General features: G+C 33.3%; 3 protein-coding genes across 7 annotated transcripts; 2 read left to right on the forward strand and 1 right to left on the reverse strand.

Annotated features, from left to right (window-relative positions):
• Positions 1-436: 436 nt before the first annotated feature.
• LOC121202997 (endo-1,4-beta-xylanase 1) lies at positions 437-4,775 on the reverse strand. Its single transcript, XM_041113921.1, has 5 exons — positions 4,373-4,775; positions 3,652-4,004; positions 2,941-3,118; positions 2,254-2,790; positions 437-1,854 (listed from the first exon to the last, which is right to left on the reverse strand). Exons 1-5 carry the CDS (start codon positions 4,505-4,507, stop codon positions 739-741), a joined length of 2,319 nt encoding a protein of 772 aa, XP_040969855.1. The 5' UTR covers positions 4,508-4,775; the 3' UTR covers positions 437-738.
• A 3,228-nt stretch (positions 4,776-8,003) lies between these two features.
• On the forward strand, positions 8,004-14,488 carry LOC107957878 (uncharacterized). Of its 5 annotated transcripts, XM_041113924.1 has the most exons (13): positions 8,037-8,646; positions 8,739-8,806; positions 9,303-9,373; positions 9,623-9,892; positions 10,050-10,210; positions 10,310-10,365; positions 10,551-10,603; positions 10,687-10,819; positions 11,827-11,924; positions 12,023-13,369; positions 13,854-14,000; positions 14,198-14,345; positions 14,454-14,488. In XM_041113924.1, the coding sequence occupies exons 1-10, from the start codon at positions 8,369-8,371 to the stop codon at positions 12,092-12,094; spliced, it is 1,260 nt and encodes a 419-aa protein (XP_040969858.1). In that variant the 5' UTR covers positions 8,037-8,368; the 3' UTR covers positions 12,095-13,369; positions 13,854-14,000; positions 14,198-14,345; positions 14,454-14,488. The 5 variants fall into 5 exon arrangements, with proteins under 5 accessions (XP_016748977.2, XP_040969858.1, XP_040969856.1 ...); XM_041113922.1 differs by having other exon boundaries at positions 12,023-14,000; XM_041113923.1 differs by having other exon boundaries at positions 13,854-14,345.
• Positions 14,333-14,843, forward strand: LOC107957879 (EPIDERMAL PATTERNING FACTOR-like protein 2). Its single transcript, XM_016893496.2, has 3 exons — positions 14,333-14,345; positions 14,454-14,488; positions 14,583-14,843. Exons 1-3 carry the CDS (start codon positions 14,333-14,335, stop codon positions 14,841-14,843), a joined length of 309 nt encoding a protein of 102 aa, XP_016748985.2.
• The last annotated feature ends 2,858 nt before the right edge of the window (positions 14,844-17,701 follow it).

Consider the following 17,701-nt stretch of genomic DNA (forward strand, 5'->3'; position numbering starts at 1 on the left):
AAAAAAGCTTTTACAGTCTGACCTACTTCGGTTTAATCAAAACAAGACGACCTCTTACCTTCCAATCACAATAAAACCTTTTTGTCCTGTTTTCTTCTTATTTTCTTTGTTTAAGAAATGATTGGGATTGAGTAGGCCATTGCTTTTTCTTGCAGATTAGGATAACCCTCCCAATATGCATTTCAATGCTTGAATTGGAATAGAAGGTTTTAAGAGTGGGGAATCTGTTCATTGATTTTAATGTTTTATTCTTAGAGCTTGTTCTATGAATCTTTGATTTCAAGGCAGTCTTTGATGCTTACAAAGTTAGGTAGCTTTTATAGCTTTAAGAATCTTAAATTTCCTTCATCGTTCATAGGATTTTAGTTTTCGAAATTATTACATAACTGAATGAACTTTGGAATGGCGTGTTCCTGGGAACAAAGTATCATCCTATGATACGACCATTATTGCCGTTTAAACCAAGTTAAGATCACAACTGAAACAACGTACCCGCCATGCTAAATGATGGCAGCCTCTGTGAACAACTCTGAGGTTTCAAACCAGACAGCAGGATTTAGCTGTTAAAAAGTTTCCAAACAATTCCAACACATACAGAGGTATTACAGAGTCAAGATTCCCATGTCACTTTTGAACAATGATCCGATCCTTTAAGACCATGAATTGGCTAATGAATGTTTGGTTGCTGGGATTCTGACTCCTGAGTCCTGACCGATAAGGGGGACGGATGGGTCGAAACTATAGGTCAATGTTAATTGCCAAAGGCGACTCTCCCTTGTCAACAACAAATGTTCTGTTGATTTTCGTGGTCGGGGAATTGATTTGTATGTTGTATGTTCCATAAAAGCCTCGGAATCTAAATTCACCTTGCACATCAATATAACCACGAGCACGAGACAACCATTCTTTCTTAAGAGCAAGATACCTCTTACCAGCAGCATTGATCTTACCTTCCGCATTCACCAGATGTGCGTTTTCTCTGGACATGTACAGCTCCCAAAATCCCCATAGAATTATGCCTTCCACTGCAGGATGAGCAAATGCTTCACGGAGCATTACTTCCAAGTCATCAGCTCTAATGAACTCATTGGCAGATGACACATCAAGTTCCGTAAACCAGATTGGAAGACCAAGAGTACCCAATTTATCCAAGGCAGAACTAACAATCGGTCCCACTGGACTGTCAATGTGTCCTTGAAGTCCAATGCCCCCTACGGGAGCACCTTGCCGTTGCAAATCAAGAATTTGGCGTATGTAGTCCTCTGGTGACGATCTAACATCAGATCCATCCTCGATGTGATAATCATTAACAAAAAGAGTGGCGGAGGGGTCCAGTTGGTGAGATGTTCTGAACATCGTTGCTTGGATATCTTTACCTAACCGATCTTTATAGAAAGATCCATGCAACATTTCATTATCTACATCATAGTGCCTGAATTTTCCTTTGTAACGAGTAACAAGGTCTGTTAGACGGTTTTGAACGGCTGTAGTTAAATCACTCTTATTAAGCCCTTGGACCCATGGTTGTATAGCATATTCAACCTCCCAGAAGATGCAGTGACCTCGAACTTCCAAGTTGTTGTTCTTACAGAAGTTCAAAAGCTCATCAGCATCCTTATAGTTGAAGTTACCTTGTTGTGGTTCCGTCCAGGACCACTTTAATTCATTTCCAAACACAACCCAGTTAAAATTTTTTACCAAGAACCGAACCAAGTCTTCATTATCGATGCTGCTTCTTGTTATGCACGAGCCAAAAGGGAAAAAGTTTTGTATTTGCTCAACTTTCACAAAGGCACCACTGACATTGTTGGCCTTTGAGCTTGAGAACTTTAGTATGAGGTCACGCTTACGTATCTGCAATGCAAAAAAAAAAAAAGAAAAAGAAAGATTTTGATATTAGAACCTTGCACAGTTGGCAACGAAAAGCAAAACGGTATTTGCAGAATTAGTTTTTCATTGTAGCTTGTCATGAGATACGGCATGCAAAATAATTAACAATGTAACATTTGCATGTAATCAGTCCGAAAATAAATTACATTACAACACATCTTTGATCCCACTATCAATTTCTAAACCATTGATGAAGAAGAGTAAACAGTAAAAAAGAACTGAAGCACAAGCATAAAGAAAACTACTTTTACATAGTGTCCGCCATACTGGCCAGATTCATTAAGGATGGTGAGCTAAGAACTCTAGAGTTAAGAAACTTTTACCCACTTTTGATAATAATCATGAAGGTGAGCTTGGAATTACCTTATCAGTTTGTTTTTTGAGAAGTTTAAACCTTGCCCTTCGATCAACAGGGAAAATGTAGAGTCCAGCAACCATTAAGTCAACACCAGCAGCAGGACCTTGTATGTAAACCATAACATTAGATGGTTGTTTGTCAATTCTAAATGAGCCCCCAACCTCATGCCAACTTCCATTGTTAAACTCAACCTGGCCTCCATTGACCCAATTCCCATCGATACTAAGTGCAACATTGACAATCTGAGGACTAGTAGATCCAGGACCAATTTTAACCCAAGCAGACACTTGATATGTCAAGTACAGTTTCAGTTTGCCACTGATCATCTGTGCAGGACCCATCCAAGTGTCAGCACGATTCGTTACAAGTATGTATCGTCCACTTAGACGCTCTTGCATTCCGAGGGAGTTCCTTGCCATTGGAGGGAGTTCAATTGGTGAGCCAAACTCCATGTTTAAAGAGCAGTTTCCAAGAGGAAACCATCCATTAATGCCATCATCAAGATTGCTATTCTCAATTATATTCACTCCAAAAGCTTCATTCTACGAAAAACCAGACAGAAGAACCTTACTAGAATTAAAACCCGGATTTCATTTATTTATATAAATCTCGTGTGTGTCAGCAAGTCTCATTTATTTATACATGTAAGATTATGAAAAGATTTCAGAGGCCCCAGTCGCTTGTTTACCAACCTTCATGGATGGTCGAAGTGGACGAGGAGCCTTCTCAGCATGCTTGACCACCAATCTATTAATAAGAATATCAGTTCCAGGAGGAGGACCTTCTAGAAATATAATTACTTTTAAAGGGGAACCATTAAGGAGGAATTTCCCCTGCAACTGCACCCAGCCTTTGTCAGTTGCCTGTGAACTTTGGAACAAAGTCATTTTGCATTAGAAATTTGAGGAACAGTAAAGATAACTCTCACCATACAAGTAAAGCCTGTAATACCACATAATAAAATTCCATATACCTCAAAGGATGAAGTTAAATAGAAAAACATATGATGTTACGTGCCTGACCTTTCCTTAACTAGTCATCTCATAAAGATTCAAACTCTGCACATTTTACTTAATGATGTAGTAAAATATTTTAAATGAACTTAGGCTGTTGATAACTTTCATTTTGGAAGTAAATTACCCAGACTTGCTGAGCATGTTAACCTTTCACTACCCTGAAGGTATGCAACATAAAAGCCTACTAAGTAATGAAAGGTAACAATAGCTACAAGGTTTTCTCCAAAATCAATCGTCTAATTTTCAAGCATAGTCAAATGATAGCAGCCATAAATGGTTATAATAGCCGATTAAATAACGCTGTACATTTTTTCCACAGAAGATGCATGAGACACTGCAAGTAAATACTAAAGTGCACTATAGACAAGAGGGGGAAAAAAAGCTTACATAGCTATTTTAATGTACTGCTCATTAATATCCTGGCTTTGAACCCATAATGTGGCCTGTATATTAGCATCAGCAACATTGCCACCATATATCCGAACTATCGCGGTAACTTCATAAGCAAGCTTTGTTTGCACTCGACCTGTGATCTCCTGCTCAATTCCATTCCAGCTCCGCGTACGATTTGTAGCAGAAGCAAAGAACTTTCCATATAGTGGAAGGATTTTTCCATCTTCCATTGATTCGTGAAGAAGAATATTGCAGCCCTTGCCAGACCAATTACTAAGCTCATCCTCAAACGTAGGATTTAGTATGATGTTATTGCTTCCATTGGCAAGATGTCCTTTTCTTGTACTCTTTGTGCATACAGAGGAAACTATCTATCAGAAGAAATCAATATGCCACAAACATATGCAAGAAGTATGCCATAAATCCCTCACTTCTTCAGTTTAAATAGCATTATAAACAGTATCTGAAGAATTTACTGTATGGACTGTGGAGTAATCGACATGGTTTCGTACTTCAAAGAAGGAAATGCTTAAGGATTTTATGATTTTTTTGGGGTTGCTCAAAACAGGCCTAACGATTTTCTTACGTAGCCATTAGTAAAGTTTCAAATATATATCTAAAAACTCGCAGCCATCCGTAAGAATTACTTGAACAATGATCCCTACATTATCAGCCGAGTAATGAGCATTAAGATTAAAGAAAATGTGGGTAATACCTGGTCGAATACGTGAAATGATGGGTTTGTCTCCAATACCGGTAAATTTGGCAGAAAAACAGATTCTACAGGGAAAACCCAATATAAAACGAAAAGGAAAAGATGGGAAACAAGGGAGAAAAAGAAGATCTCCATGAAAGGTTGTGAAATGGAGTTGAGTGTGGAAAGGTTCCATTTGGCATGAAAGAAAGAGAGAGGAGAAACATCTAGAGTTGAATTAGTTAATAAAGAATGTTGAAGCTGAGTCAGGAACGAAGCAATGAGTTATGGAAGATAAAGTTTAATAAACATTGATGGAGTTTTTAAAATCAAAGAAAGAAATGATCCAAAACATGAAGTTGAATGGCAAAGCATTTGATTTCAGCTTTACAACTCTGTTTCCACTGTTACAAGAGCGCGCAGCTCGTAGTGACCGGCAAGTGACGACTTGTCGTTTTCCTTGGCCGTTAGAAAAGGGAATATAAGCCAATAAGGCCCATCCATCAATTGATGAGCCCATAAGGCTTTGCAATTACAATGGATCGATGAATTTGAATAAAACAAACTATTTATAATTTGAATTTGGATTAATCCCATCAAACGTCCCCAAACTATTACATAAATTTTAAATAGATCCTAAACTTCAAAACATTGTAACGAAGCCCTTAGAGTATCAATTAATTCCTTTTGTAAGTCTACCTGTCAATGTAGGCATGAATGTAATTCCGATTTGACACGGAGCATATTTAAAATGCGTGTATACTTATCACATATATATGTTGAATTTAACGTGTTAAAAAATATAATGTCAATAAAAATAACAGTTTTATTTTAGAATTTTATATCTAAATTATCCATGCAGTAGATAAATATATGTTTGCAAATTGATTCATATATATTTAAATGTATCCACATTACGTTTGAGCTAACACTTAACGAGTAAGTTAAAATGCTTGATTAATATGTCACTAAATTTTAGATACAAAATTTTGAAGTTTAGAATTAATTTAAAATATGAGTGATAGCTATAATATATATAAGAATGATTTTGGAAAAAAAAATTTAAAACTAACCAAATTAATTTTTTATTTTTTATTATTTACTATATTACTAAATTATTTTTAAATAAAATCATAATAATTCATTTTTTTATTTTATCATAATATTAAACATAATAATAATAATTTCTTTTGAAATAAAATCTGGGACTTTATATTAAAAACGAACCCTGACCATTTCGTTTGTACAAAAAGATAATTAATAATATTTAATTAATCCAAAATGTTATAGTTCTTAAAGGACTCTTTTTCACATTTAATTAATAATATTTAATTAGTAATTTGTTTTTTATTAGTGATAAATTATGTATGTATTGTTTTAAATCAATTACAATTATATATATCAAATAAAGCTAAATTTAGCACAGACCATCACCATCCTAACACTTCCCGATAGTACCAAAAATATCAGGGGAAAATAGTAAGAGTATTTCAAAAGTACCTAAAAGATTAGGGGAAAAAGCGAAGTATTATTGTTAATATTAATAAATTAGAAGTATTCTAAAAGTATTTAAAATATTAGGAAAAATAGAAGAAAAAAAAGGTATTAGTGTTATGATTTTTCAAAAATGAAATACTGAGTTATAATAAATGAAAATGATATTAAGGAGATATAGAATTTTCAGAGAGAAAATATTAAGTCATAATCGAATGAAAATCGAAGAGAGATGAAAAATTTATAATATTTATATTTTTGAATTAAATTGTACTCAATTTTTTTTAAAATATTTTAATCTATATGCTATGAAAAATTTCAAAATCTTAATTAAATTGACAAATAAAAATTTACATTAATCGAAGATGTTGATAAAGATGACAATAAGTGAAAAAATTAAGATTCAAGATGATGATAAAGAGAATAGGTTGAAAATATTTACATAATTTTATAATATGATTAAAAATTTTAAGAAATTGGGCTGTTTTTATTTCTAAATTTACCTTTTGAGTTATGTAAACAACTAGATGGAATAGAATAGTATAAAGTCGAGAAGGAAAAGAAAGAATCTCATATATTGGTAATTCTTTGAAGAGTCGCTAAGCCATGTTATTGATGATGATGATGATGATATCTTGGAATTTGGAATTAGAACTTACAAGGCATGGAATTGGCCCAAACAAACTTCACATGTTAGGTAAAACATTAATCCATGTACTCTTTTCCCAATATTTTAGTACTTAAATCATTTCTATAATATATAGCTTTTTCCATTATTTTTTCTGAGAAATTAGGTCTCTTTCCAATTAGTACAGCTACCTACCTTTTTACATGGTTTGAGAAAAGAAAAAAAAAAAAGAGGTATGATAAAGTCCCGTAAACAAGACAAAACAAATCAAAGCATCTCATATTCGTATATGTATATTTTATGCCATTGAGAAAGACATTTAATTATCATTCTTATATATATACATGAAAAACTAAAAACTACAATTTAATTTATATATATACATGAAAAACTAAAAACTACAATTTAATTTTTTAAGTATTATTCGGATATTTGATATTTTAGTATCCGTTTGTTTATATATAAAATGTTTTACAGAAAATATTTTTTTCTATTTTTTTTATGTTTGCTTTATAAAAAATAACTTATTCAACAAAAATAAGTCATTTTTACTGTAAAATGACTTACTCCTTTACAAAGCTCAACTGGTACAAAGAGTAAGTCATTTTCCCGAAAAAAAACTATTCTATAAGTAATTTAATTTTTATTTAAAAATTAACATAAATCAAGCTTAATATTAATATATTAATAATAAATATTATATTTTAAAAAAAATATTTAAAATATTAATATAAAATATTATATTTTTCAATATTATTAAATATACATATTTAATTATTTATATTTAATCATATAATAAATTATTAATATAATTAATATTAATTTATTATTTTAATAAATTATTTAATATTTCAATTTTATTTTAATAATAAATTTTAAATAATATTCAATATTAATATTTTAATAATAAATATTTATTACAATTATAAATATATTCATAATAAATGTTTTATAGTATAAAGATAAAATGTGTTATAAGTCTATGTATTCTTCACAAATTTGTAATTTAGTTTCGATACTTTTATTTTCAAGAATTTAGTCCTACTTTCCAAATTTGAAAATCAAATCCAATTATTAACATTGTTAAATTTTTTTATCAATTTTTATTGATGTCACATTTTAAAAATAAAAAATATTCACTTGGTAATCATGTAACTAAAAAATGACATTGTAATGAACCTGTATTTAACAAAATATTTTAATAAATACAAAAATAATGTAAAATATAAATTTTATAAATATAAAATAAATTTAATTAAACAATGAAAAGATAAGAAAATATCAAATATATTTATGTTTATTTCATTGAAAATAATTTTTATGAAATATTTTTAAGAAATCTGTGAAACAATAAAAAAATATTTTACACAAATTTATCTAAATATAAAAAAATATTAACTTTTCTAAAAAAATAAATTATTTTTCAGATTATTTTTAATGAAATAAACAGACACTTATTATAAATTTATTTTCATTTAAATGTATATATTTTAACTAATATATTCATCAAGTATTGTTAAAATTTTATTTATGAATAATTAATGTAAGATTGGAAAGTCAGCTATCGTTAGGTTCCGAAGGTTGAGAATTTAGAAGATCGAGAACATCAGAATTAAATGGAGGACTGCACTTGTTGCACGAGTTCTCCAATGTTTGAACAAGTCTGCCATGAAAATAACAGAAAAAAAAAAAGATAACAGTCAATCAAAAAAAAAAAAAGACAGTCCGTAACTTCTAAAACCGCTCTCATCTCCGTTTGGGCTGGCAGAGTAATATGATTCCCTCCTTTTCTTTCGCACCAACAAAATCTAACACAATCTCTGGATTCTCGACTAAAATTATTTTGTTTATTCTGTTTTCTGTTTTTCGCTGCTACCTTTTTATTTTTTGCTTCAATGGCGGAAATTGAGGGAAATTCTAAAGAAGTGGGAGAGAAGGAAGTTGATGCTAAAGAGGTCAACGATGAAAACGAGAACAATAATAATACTAAGGGGATTAAGAAGCTGCGTCATAAGAGCACGAAGAAGGAGAGAAGATCATTGAGTTTTGCGAGATTTGGATGCTTGAGAGTAGAATCTGATGAGAATGGAGGCGTTGATATGGAAGTCCGGTTCCCGGAGAAGCTCAATGATCCTTCTCATCTCGTCATCATGGTTAATGGCCTCATTGGCAGGTTAAATCAGTTCCCGGTTAATTTTGTTTTTAACTTTTTATTGTTATTTGTTTGAAGTTGCTTGATTGATTTTTGGATTGATACCTGTGCAGTGCACAAGATTGGAGATTTGCAGCAAAGCACTTTTTGAAGAAGTATCCGGGAGATGTTATTGTTCATTGTAAGTTATATGATACTTTACTTTTTTGTTTCTTTATTTTAATCTCTGATTACACTGAGTAGTGATTAAGGTCGACTTAGCTTTTTTGGTTATCATTTTACTCTTTTTTTTTTTAATTCTGCTCTATTATATGATTATTCTTTTTATTTTTTTTCTGATGAATAAAAACACCCCTTTCCTTATCTGCTTCAATAAATTCTAAGGCTTCTCTAGGAGGGATTATATGATTATTCTTTAATAAGTCTTTGTGGTACAAAGTAATTTATTATTAATTAGCAACTTATTCACGAATTTTATAATTATCATTATTCAAATTGTTGGTTGATTAAACTATGTTATTTCCATATTTAAGATTTTGCTGGATTATAGATAACTATCCTAATTAGGGGCCATCTCTATAAAATCATTCACTGGGTGAGTGCATGTGAATTGTAATAATTGATTATTTGGGTTATGAAATGATTACGGATGGTTACTGACTTCATGCGCGTTGCAGGCAGTAAGCGCAATTCTTCAATATTTACCTTTGATGGTGTGGATGTAATGGGCGACAGATTAGCAGAGGAGGTATGTTATGAAACTTTTATTTATTTTTCTATGTATCATGAGACTTTTATGTTAGAAAACGTTGTGTGTTTTATCCATAATTGCAACTGGCATTATTTTTCACATGTTGCAAGACTCTTGCCTACAGCTGAGAAATAGGTGTTAATTCTTTGGTGTAATATTGTCAGTTATTTTTTTCTTCTAATCATTATTATGAAATCAGATTTGAGGTTGCCGTTGTCAATAGGAGAATACTGTTGTGTCTTTCAGGTTAAATATGTCATAAGCCGTCACCCAAGTGTTCAGAAGATTTTTTTTGTTGGTCGTTCATTGGGTGGCCTTATAGCAAGATATGCCATTGCACGGCTTTTTGAACAAGATCTTACTCAAGAAAGTTCTCAAACAAAGGGAGATAGTAGAGCTGATCAATTGGAAGATTCATGGCTTGAAGAGAACGTCAAATGTAAAATGGCTGGACTAGAGCCCGTGAATTTCATAACACTTGCAAGTCCACACCTTGGTTCTCGGTGGCATAAGCAGGTTGTTCTTTCACCAGCTTCTTTTGCATAATATTTGCTGATGACATGCATATTTATCAATTTTATTGATAAGACATTGATAGATATATGTTTGTTTGCGTGTGCTTTTTACCTTAAGAGGTCGGTAATATTCTCTTTGGTGGTTATTCATTATCAAGGTTCCACTGTTTCATGGCTCCCATGTGCTGGAAAAAGCTGCTACTCGCACATCATGGTTTCTTGGTAGGACTGGAAAACATTTGTTTTTGACAGATGGAAAAGACGGAAAACCTCCTCTTCTTCTACAGATGGCCAGTGATTGTGAAGATCTTAAATTTATGTGAGTTTTCATAAGCTTCCTATATTTAGTTTACAGTGTGTGACTGGGAGCTGAAGCTGAATTACAGACTTATAGCTGTATATTATCTTTAAACTGCAGATCCGCTTTGCTGTCCTTCAAGCGTCGTGTTGTTTATGCAAATGCAAGTTTTGATCGTATCCTTTAATTCTGCGTACACACACACATACATATATCAGTTGATATTGTGGTTATGCTCTATCTGTTAATTAATTCTTAAAGGAAGATTTAAATAGTGGATCTAAATGTTTTTGGCGTTAGGAAAAGACTTAATCCTTATCCCCACTATTTTGACTGTTTAAGAACTTAACACTTTCCTTAGATATTGTTGGGTGGAGTACCTCTTCCTTAAGGCGTCGAGATGAGCTTCCAAAGGTAACCATGGAGTAGTTTTTCTTTCTTGGAATTATCACTTGTCATAACTCGTAATGTTAATGTGAATTTCTTTCCATCCTCAGTACCAGATTAAACATCTTCCAAGAGGTGATAAATACCCACACGTTGTAAATGTGGAGACAGGAAAGACTCCTACTCTTGATGTAGTCCCTTATGAGGCCCAGATCAATGGAACTGAGAAGATAGACATGGAAGGTTTGGTTCTTAATTTTTATCTTTTAAATTACTAATCTAATAACATTCTATTAAAATCTTTTAGATATATTCTTAATCCTCCTTTACTGAGCTATTTTGGGATGTTGGCAACATTTTTCTTCACTGGAACAGATTTGTAATAATATATATATATATATCTATATATTTGTTTTTCTAATTATTAAGACTTGAGAGTTCAAGTAGATGGGAAGAGATTGAAAGATAGCATAAAGAAACAGCATTCCTTTCCACTAAGCAATGTATATGGAATAGAGAAGTAATTAATGTGGTAGGATGGCATTTACTTTTTCAGTCACTGAACAATTGGATTTGAATAATTTTTCTTGTAATAGTATTTCTTTTTCCCTTTGATATGTCAGCCTGTTTACTTGTTCGGGATTCGGGTTGGAAAACAAGATGACGATTCGTCATAGATTATTCAATAGTTTATTGTCTCTAGAATAAAACAGCCCGAAGGCTTCTTTCTTATGGTCTAATGTTTGAGGACGTTCTAGTAGCGTAGATTAAGATAATTAAATGGTGAAAGTGATTCTTTTGAGGGTAATTGATGCTTTCCTCCTCTTTAAAGGATCACATATGGTTGCTAAATGTCGTTCTTTGGTTGTTTGTTAGTTCATTGGGCATAGAAACATTTTTGTAAAGGAAAGCAGGGGATGAAATAGTCAAAGCAGTTGTGGGTTACCTTTTCAAATGCTTGCTAGGCTAGCTATGTTGCTCACAATTTTCATTTTTCTTGTCTGTTGTGGACACTTGTACCAATGCATGGAAAATCTTGGGAAAAATTCAATATACCTGTGTCAGACACATATATGTATTCAAGAATAACATTCGAGTCCAAGTACTGTTGCTTGCAAGTAGTTACGTTTAATTTTCTTAGCTTGGTATTTCATTTTTATGCTGGAAAGCGGCAAAATCACACATCCATTGCATATTTAAAGCTGCGTAATTGACTCAATTTTCACTCATTTTTTAACTATCAATTGCAGAAGAAATGATCAGAGCTTTAACAAAAATGAGCTGGGAACGTGTTGATGTTTACTTCAAAGGAAGCAGACAAAGACTTCTTGCACATCTTGCCATTCAGGCTAGTTTACTCTTTACAAACGCATTATTTTTTTTGGATGTACTTAATGCTTGCAATCCTTGTCACCCTCCATTCTATTTTATCATCATATTCTTCAGGTCAAAAACTATTGGGTTAATTCTGATGGAGCTGATGTAGTCCAACACATGATCGACAATTTTGTGTTGTAAAAGGTGCCAACTTGTTTATTACCACACGTAAATCACCCGATGGCTTTTGGATTCAATGGCATTCGGGGTTCTGAAGAGATATTGGCTGGAGGGTGGAACTTGGAAGGTTAATTTACTTTTACAGGTTTAAAAGGGGGGACTGGCCATTAACATTAACATAGAACAGAAGATGAAATCCCAAAACTTGTGTTGTAAAGACGGATTACCTGCTATGAACCTGTGCCTAATTCTGGAAATATTACTCAGTTCAGCTGTTACAAAATCTGCTTCGTTTCAGTCACAAGGAAGACGCGGTTGCAAAGATCTATGTTGTCCGAATTCTTTACTTCTATTGAAGTACTCGTCAACAACTGGTCTTGTCATTTGATTTCGAAAGCCGATAAGAACATATTTTCTGGCAAAAAATGTAGCTCATAGATTAATTCATCAAGAGCTTAAGTTAAAGGTGTGAAATTAAAAGATGGGGAAAAAAAAATCACACAAGCTACAAAATGGAGGGATAAATAACAATGTAGTTTTAATTTTTAAAAAAAAAATTATAATGCACAAACTATGATTATAAATATTTTAAAAAAATACAAATTTAATTTTTATTTAGCATATGAATACATATAAACACTCATTCCAAAGGCAAGTAATAGATGTTTGGATATGTGTGCGAATGTGATTTTCTAAATATATGAATGGTCTTTCAGTATACGCTGTATATATGGACAAAAGAGCGAGAAGTTTGAGAGCAAGGAGGTCCACGTAAGTTGGCGTTGGATTGTTGTTAGGTGATCTTAGATCAATGTGTGGCGTCTTGCCGGTCCCAGCCCAGCTCACACTCTGTTCCTTGTGTTGGCATTTTACGTTGCAGCCATTCTTCTGCTGCAGATATATAATGGCTTAAATCGTAATGCTGGTGTAACACTGATTATCAATAATGGAGAAGGTATCAGAACCCAGAAGTAAAAAGAACCAAAGAAATTTAAAACGCAATTAGAATCTTCTCGATTCTCGTGAGTACAATCCCCGGAAGTTCAAGTGTTTGCTTAAAGTAATATTATTAAATTTATAAAAGAGATTGGTCCGTGGTGGTAATTCAGGATCGATAAGCAGATCCTTAACCGGAGGCAATTATGATTTCTGGATACGGAAATTAAACAAAACTTGTAGGCAGGAGCAGCGGAGAAATCTACAAGCAGAAGCAGTTAGGATTTGCAAAGCAGATTAAGGAGTGGTTGTGTGTGAATCATTCCCAAAAGCGTGCGTGAGGTTTGTTTGCAGTTGCAGGTAAAATATATTTTCAAGCCAAACTCCATAATCTATTCCCTTACAAATACCAAACCCAAAAATAGTATCCTCCTTGGGAAAATAATAGTAACACAAATACCAGGGAATTGAGAGTATGGATTTGGATTTGGCGTGTTGGAGTGGAACTAGTCAAAACTCACCAGCTAATACCTCAAAACCAAGACCCTCCCTTTGAAAGATACAAAAACGTGGGTGGAAGCCATTGGAATAACCTCATGGTCATTCCCCAGTTTTGACATTACATAAATGAAATAAACCCTTTTTTGTTTTTTGGGGGTAGAAATTAGAAAACTCTCTATCATTTGGTTTTTGTGTGATCTTTTTAGTTTTGCTGTTTTTGTTTTAAATTTCGGTCTTTTCCTTCGGCTGACTCTGCTGTGCATTCTTTTTGCTTTTCTACCTCCCCTGCTACTGCTACTACAGTTGTTTTCACATTGATATATGTATATATATATTTGGTAAGGTACATTGGTTTCTTTGGCTCATGAAACGAGGCTGAGGTCCTACCCTTTTCGGTTGAGGTCCTCTCCCAATTTTGCCTTTTAGCTTCATTTGCAGTTCTCTTTTTTTGCCTTCCACGTTCCTTCCCTTGATTCAGAGATTTTACAAGGTAAAATCAGACTTTCTTTTTTCTTATGCATTGTAGTTGTGGAGGTGGCATTCAAGTACTGGAAAAAAAAAACTTTACAACAAAAACATTCAGATTCAGTTTCCTTCTACACTGCCAACGATATTTAATTTCCCCTGCTTTGGTCTCTTTTTTTAAACTGCTATAATACCAACTCCCTATATCTCTCATCTTTTAAGGATTCGACCTTTCACCGTTCCCTCTTTGAAGAAAACAAAATGAGCAGCTCTCCCAATTATGTTTGCTGCCATAGAAATAGACTCCTTGTTGTCTTGCTGTTCCTCCTGGTTTCAAGCTTGACCCAAGTTACATTCATGGCTGCTGAAGGTAAACTTTCTTCTTTCCTCGTTTAAACTTTCCAAATTTAGAAACAAGGAAAAGAAAGAAAACCCCATTTATTAACTCCATCTTACACTCGCTTTCATGTAATTCCAGGAAGGTCTCTTTCCAGGTTGCTTGAAGTAGCTCAGGTATCAATAATCAAAATCCCATTTCTATTTTCTGTCTTTATTTTCTTAACATCCAATCAGAAATGACAGAATTCAATAAATGTTGCATGAACAGAAAGAAACTGAAGAAGAAGATAAGCCATATATGATGAGAAGTCTGATAGGGTCAAGGCCACCAAGGTGTGAGAGAAAGTGCAGTTCTTGGCCCAACTGTGAAGCAATTCAAGTTCCTGTCACAACACTATTCGAAAACCGTAGAGACCGCCATTTCTCAGCTGCATTGTTCTCAATATCTTTCTCTAGAGGAGATGACATCTCAAATTACAAGCCCATGAGCTGGAAATGCAAGTGTGGGAACCTGATTTGTAACCCTTGATTTGAAGTAAAAAAAAAAAAAAAAACAACATTGTAAAGCTACATTTTGTTTGAGTTTGAGGTTGACGGTAACATTTTTATTTTGCCGTTTATTTCATGTTCCTTCTCCTAATGCAAGATCATAGCTTTCGCTACTATTTGTTTACTTTAGTTACAGTTAAAAACATCAACAGATTAAGATACACTTAATTCGAGACTGTTAATATTAAAAAATTACCTTTTTTTTTACGAGTGATGAGATGAGATCAGATATTTGTTAATTTTGATGACAAGTGACGACATTGATCATTTAAAATAGATAATTAAGATGCAGACAGTTACTGGTTTCGTATATTACAAGACATGTAAGCTTAGAGGGGTTTAGACCCTGTTCTTCCTCTTGTATTTTAGACACCCCCACCTCGAAGTGATAAAAATACCCCAACGTAACTCATGATCTTAATCATGATTAACAAAGTTAAGTTAAATGGATAACCTTCACGTGGTGTTAAAGTTAACGAAAAAGTTTTTTGTCGGATATTGTATATGAAGGAGACAGAAATATATCTTTGTACTGATGAGAAAACGGGCTTCAACATAGTAATAATAGAAGAGATGCATTTCAAGGTATGGGCCATGCTTTTCCTCTGAAACTGATCTTACATAAATAATTGAACTGCCCCTGCTTGAATCCTACTTGTAAATAATAAAGAGTTGGTGGATTGTTTGTGAATTGTCTGTTTCCTTTCATGTAAAAAAGATTAGAGGGGAGAAAAAAAGACATTAAATGCAGCATTGAATATGGGCCTGAAAAAAAGATTGCAGTTAGAAATAGTAAAGGAAGTGAAGGCTTCATCTTCTTGATTCATTGGTTTTTGCAGAGCTGCGATCTGTCTCCTCAGCCCTTCTCTTTCTACTTTATTGCTTACTAAGGTGACTGGTGACTATACCTAAGATTAAACTTGATGATGTTGTGATTAGAAATTTTTTGTCATAAAAAAGCAACCCAGATGCTTAATAAATGAGTTTGATAAGTTTCTTAGCAAATATGAAGATGGTTATGTTTATGCATGGATTTGCATGGTAAATGTAGAACCTTGAGAGGTAAAAGATAAAAAGAACCTTGTTAAAAGTTCTCTTCTGTTTCTACACTTTTTTTCTGATTCTGGTAGAGCTGTGCGGTACGTGACAGTGGCCACCAGTGATTAGCAAAAAGGAGATTTCATGGTTTCAGTTGAAAAATGAAAAGTAAAGGCGATAAAGGTTGATTTAACACCTCTCAAGATAAAAACAAATTGAATGTTATGCATTTCAGGCATGTTCATGAGAAAAACCAAATAGCATGCTTCTTTAGGAAGATTAAAATCTTAAGGATGGGATCTTCAGTTTTGGTATAAAAGACATGTTTTAACATCATTTTTCTTCGAAAGAAAATGATTTTAGTCATGTTTTTCATAGAATCAAAGAACATCCACAAGTTAAAGAGTATTCATGGCAGATAATTGCTAAACGAAGTAAAAACCCATAAATTAGACATGAATCAAACAAATGTTGGCTGAGGCTGACATTCCCTTTGCTTCAAAGATGAATAAAACACAATCCCCACGTTGTTTTGTTTTCATTGCATAAACTTTGAACCAACTCACTTCACTTCATTTTTTTTTATGGCTATGCATATTCCATGGCATTCACCACGCCCTTTGGATAATGATTTTTCCTTGAGAAATATCAGTCTGTGGCTGCTGCTTGTGAAAAGTAGGGATTCTCTTGGATATGAGCGAATCCAAAAGTCCATGTTACGACAAGGGTTATTGTTTTTTCCTTAATCAAAGTCATTTTTTGTTGTCAATGCCTTTTCAAGAGGGTATAATTTCTTCTTCCAACTTTTGCATTCTGGTTTATGCGCTTCTGTCTGGATTTTATTTTATTTTTATTTTTTTAATCAGTACCTTTTTTATTCCTATGTTGTTTGTTGTTAATTTCTTTGGCAACTTCGAAGGTCTTAAGGCTAAAGAGATAAATTATGAGACTTGTCAGACAGAGAAAGGGTTAAGTATGTATCTCCAATGGTAATCACAACTTATTGGCTCGCCTGATATGAATGTTTCTGGTTGTTCTCTCAAAGGAAGTAGTGCCAAAGAATTTTTCTATGATCTTGCTAGGTGGAGATCCATGAGGCTGAGTTTGAGCAAAATGGTGATAAGGCTCCTGGGTCGGAAGGGTACACTGCCCATTTTTTCAAAGTTGCCTGGCATATTGTAAAAGCTAATGTGACTAAAGAGTGTTATATTTTTTCAAGTATTCAAAGCTGATGTCTGCTTTTAATACAACCACTATTGTATTGGTACCCAAGGTGAAAATCTTGGTCATATGAGGGAGTTTCGGCTAATTTTTTTCTGTTCTGTTGTTTACAAATGTATAACTAGGATTTTGGTTAAAAGGCTTAGAAAGCACTTATTAGATGTGATCTCCAGAAGCTAAAGTGCCTTTGTGAAAGGAAGAAGCATAAAGGATAATATTTTAATGGCCCAAGAACTTGTAGAGGGCTATAGGAGGACAACTTTATCTCCTCAATGTGTTGTCAAAATTTATTTACAGGGAGCCTTTGATTCTATTAGCTAAGATTCTAATCGGTGATTTTCAATGTTCAAAATAGTTGGTGTACGCAATTCTTTTTCCCTAAAATAGTTATTCAAAAAATCAATCAAATTGCTCCAGTTTATGATCCAACAAAGGGAACAAGAGTAAGTTGGAGTTTGATCTGCCACCCTATGTCTGAGGATGGTCTGGGGATGAAGGACTTGATCACATGAAAGCAAGCTTGTTTAGTGAAGCTTAGAGAGATTCTTTCCGGTGGAGGATCCTAATGGATATCATGGT

The sequence above is a fragment of the Gossypium hirsutum genome, chromosome A05 (genome assembly GCF_007990345.1).
Source record: "Gossypium hirsutum isolate 1008001.06 chromosome A05, Gossypium_hirsutum_v2.1, whole genome shotgun sequence".
Classification (NCBI taxonomy): Eukaryota; Viridiplantae; Streptophyta; class Magnoliopsida; order Malvales; family Malvaceae; genus Gossypium; species Gossypium hirsutum.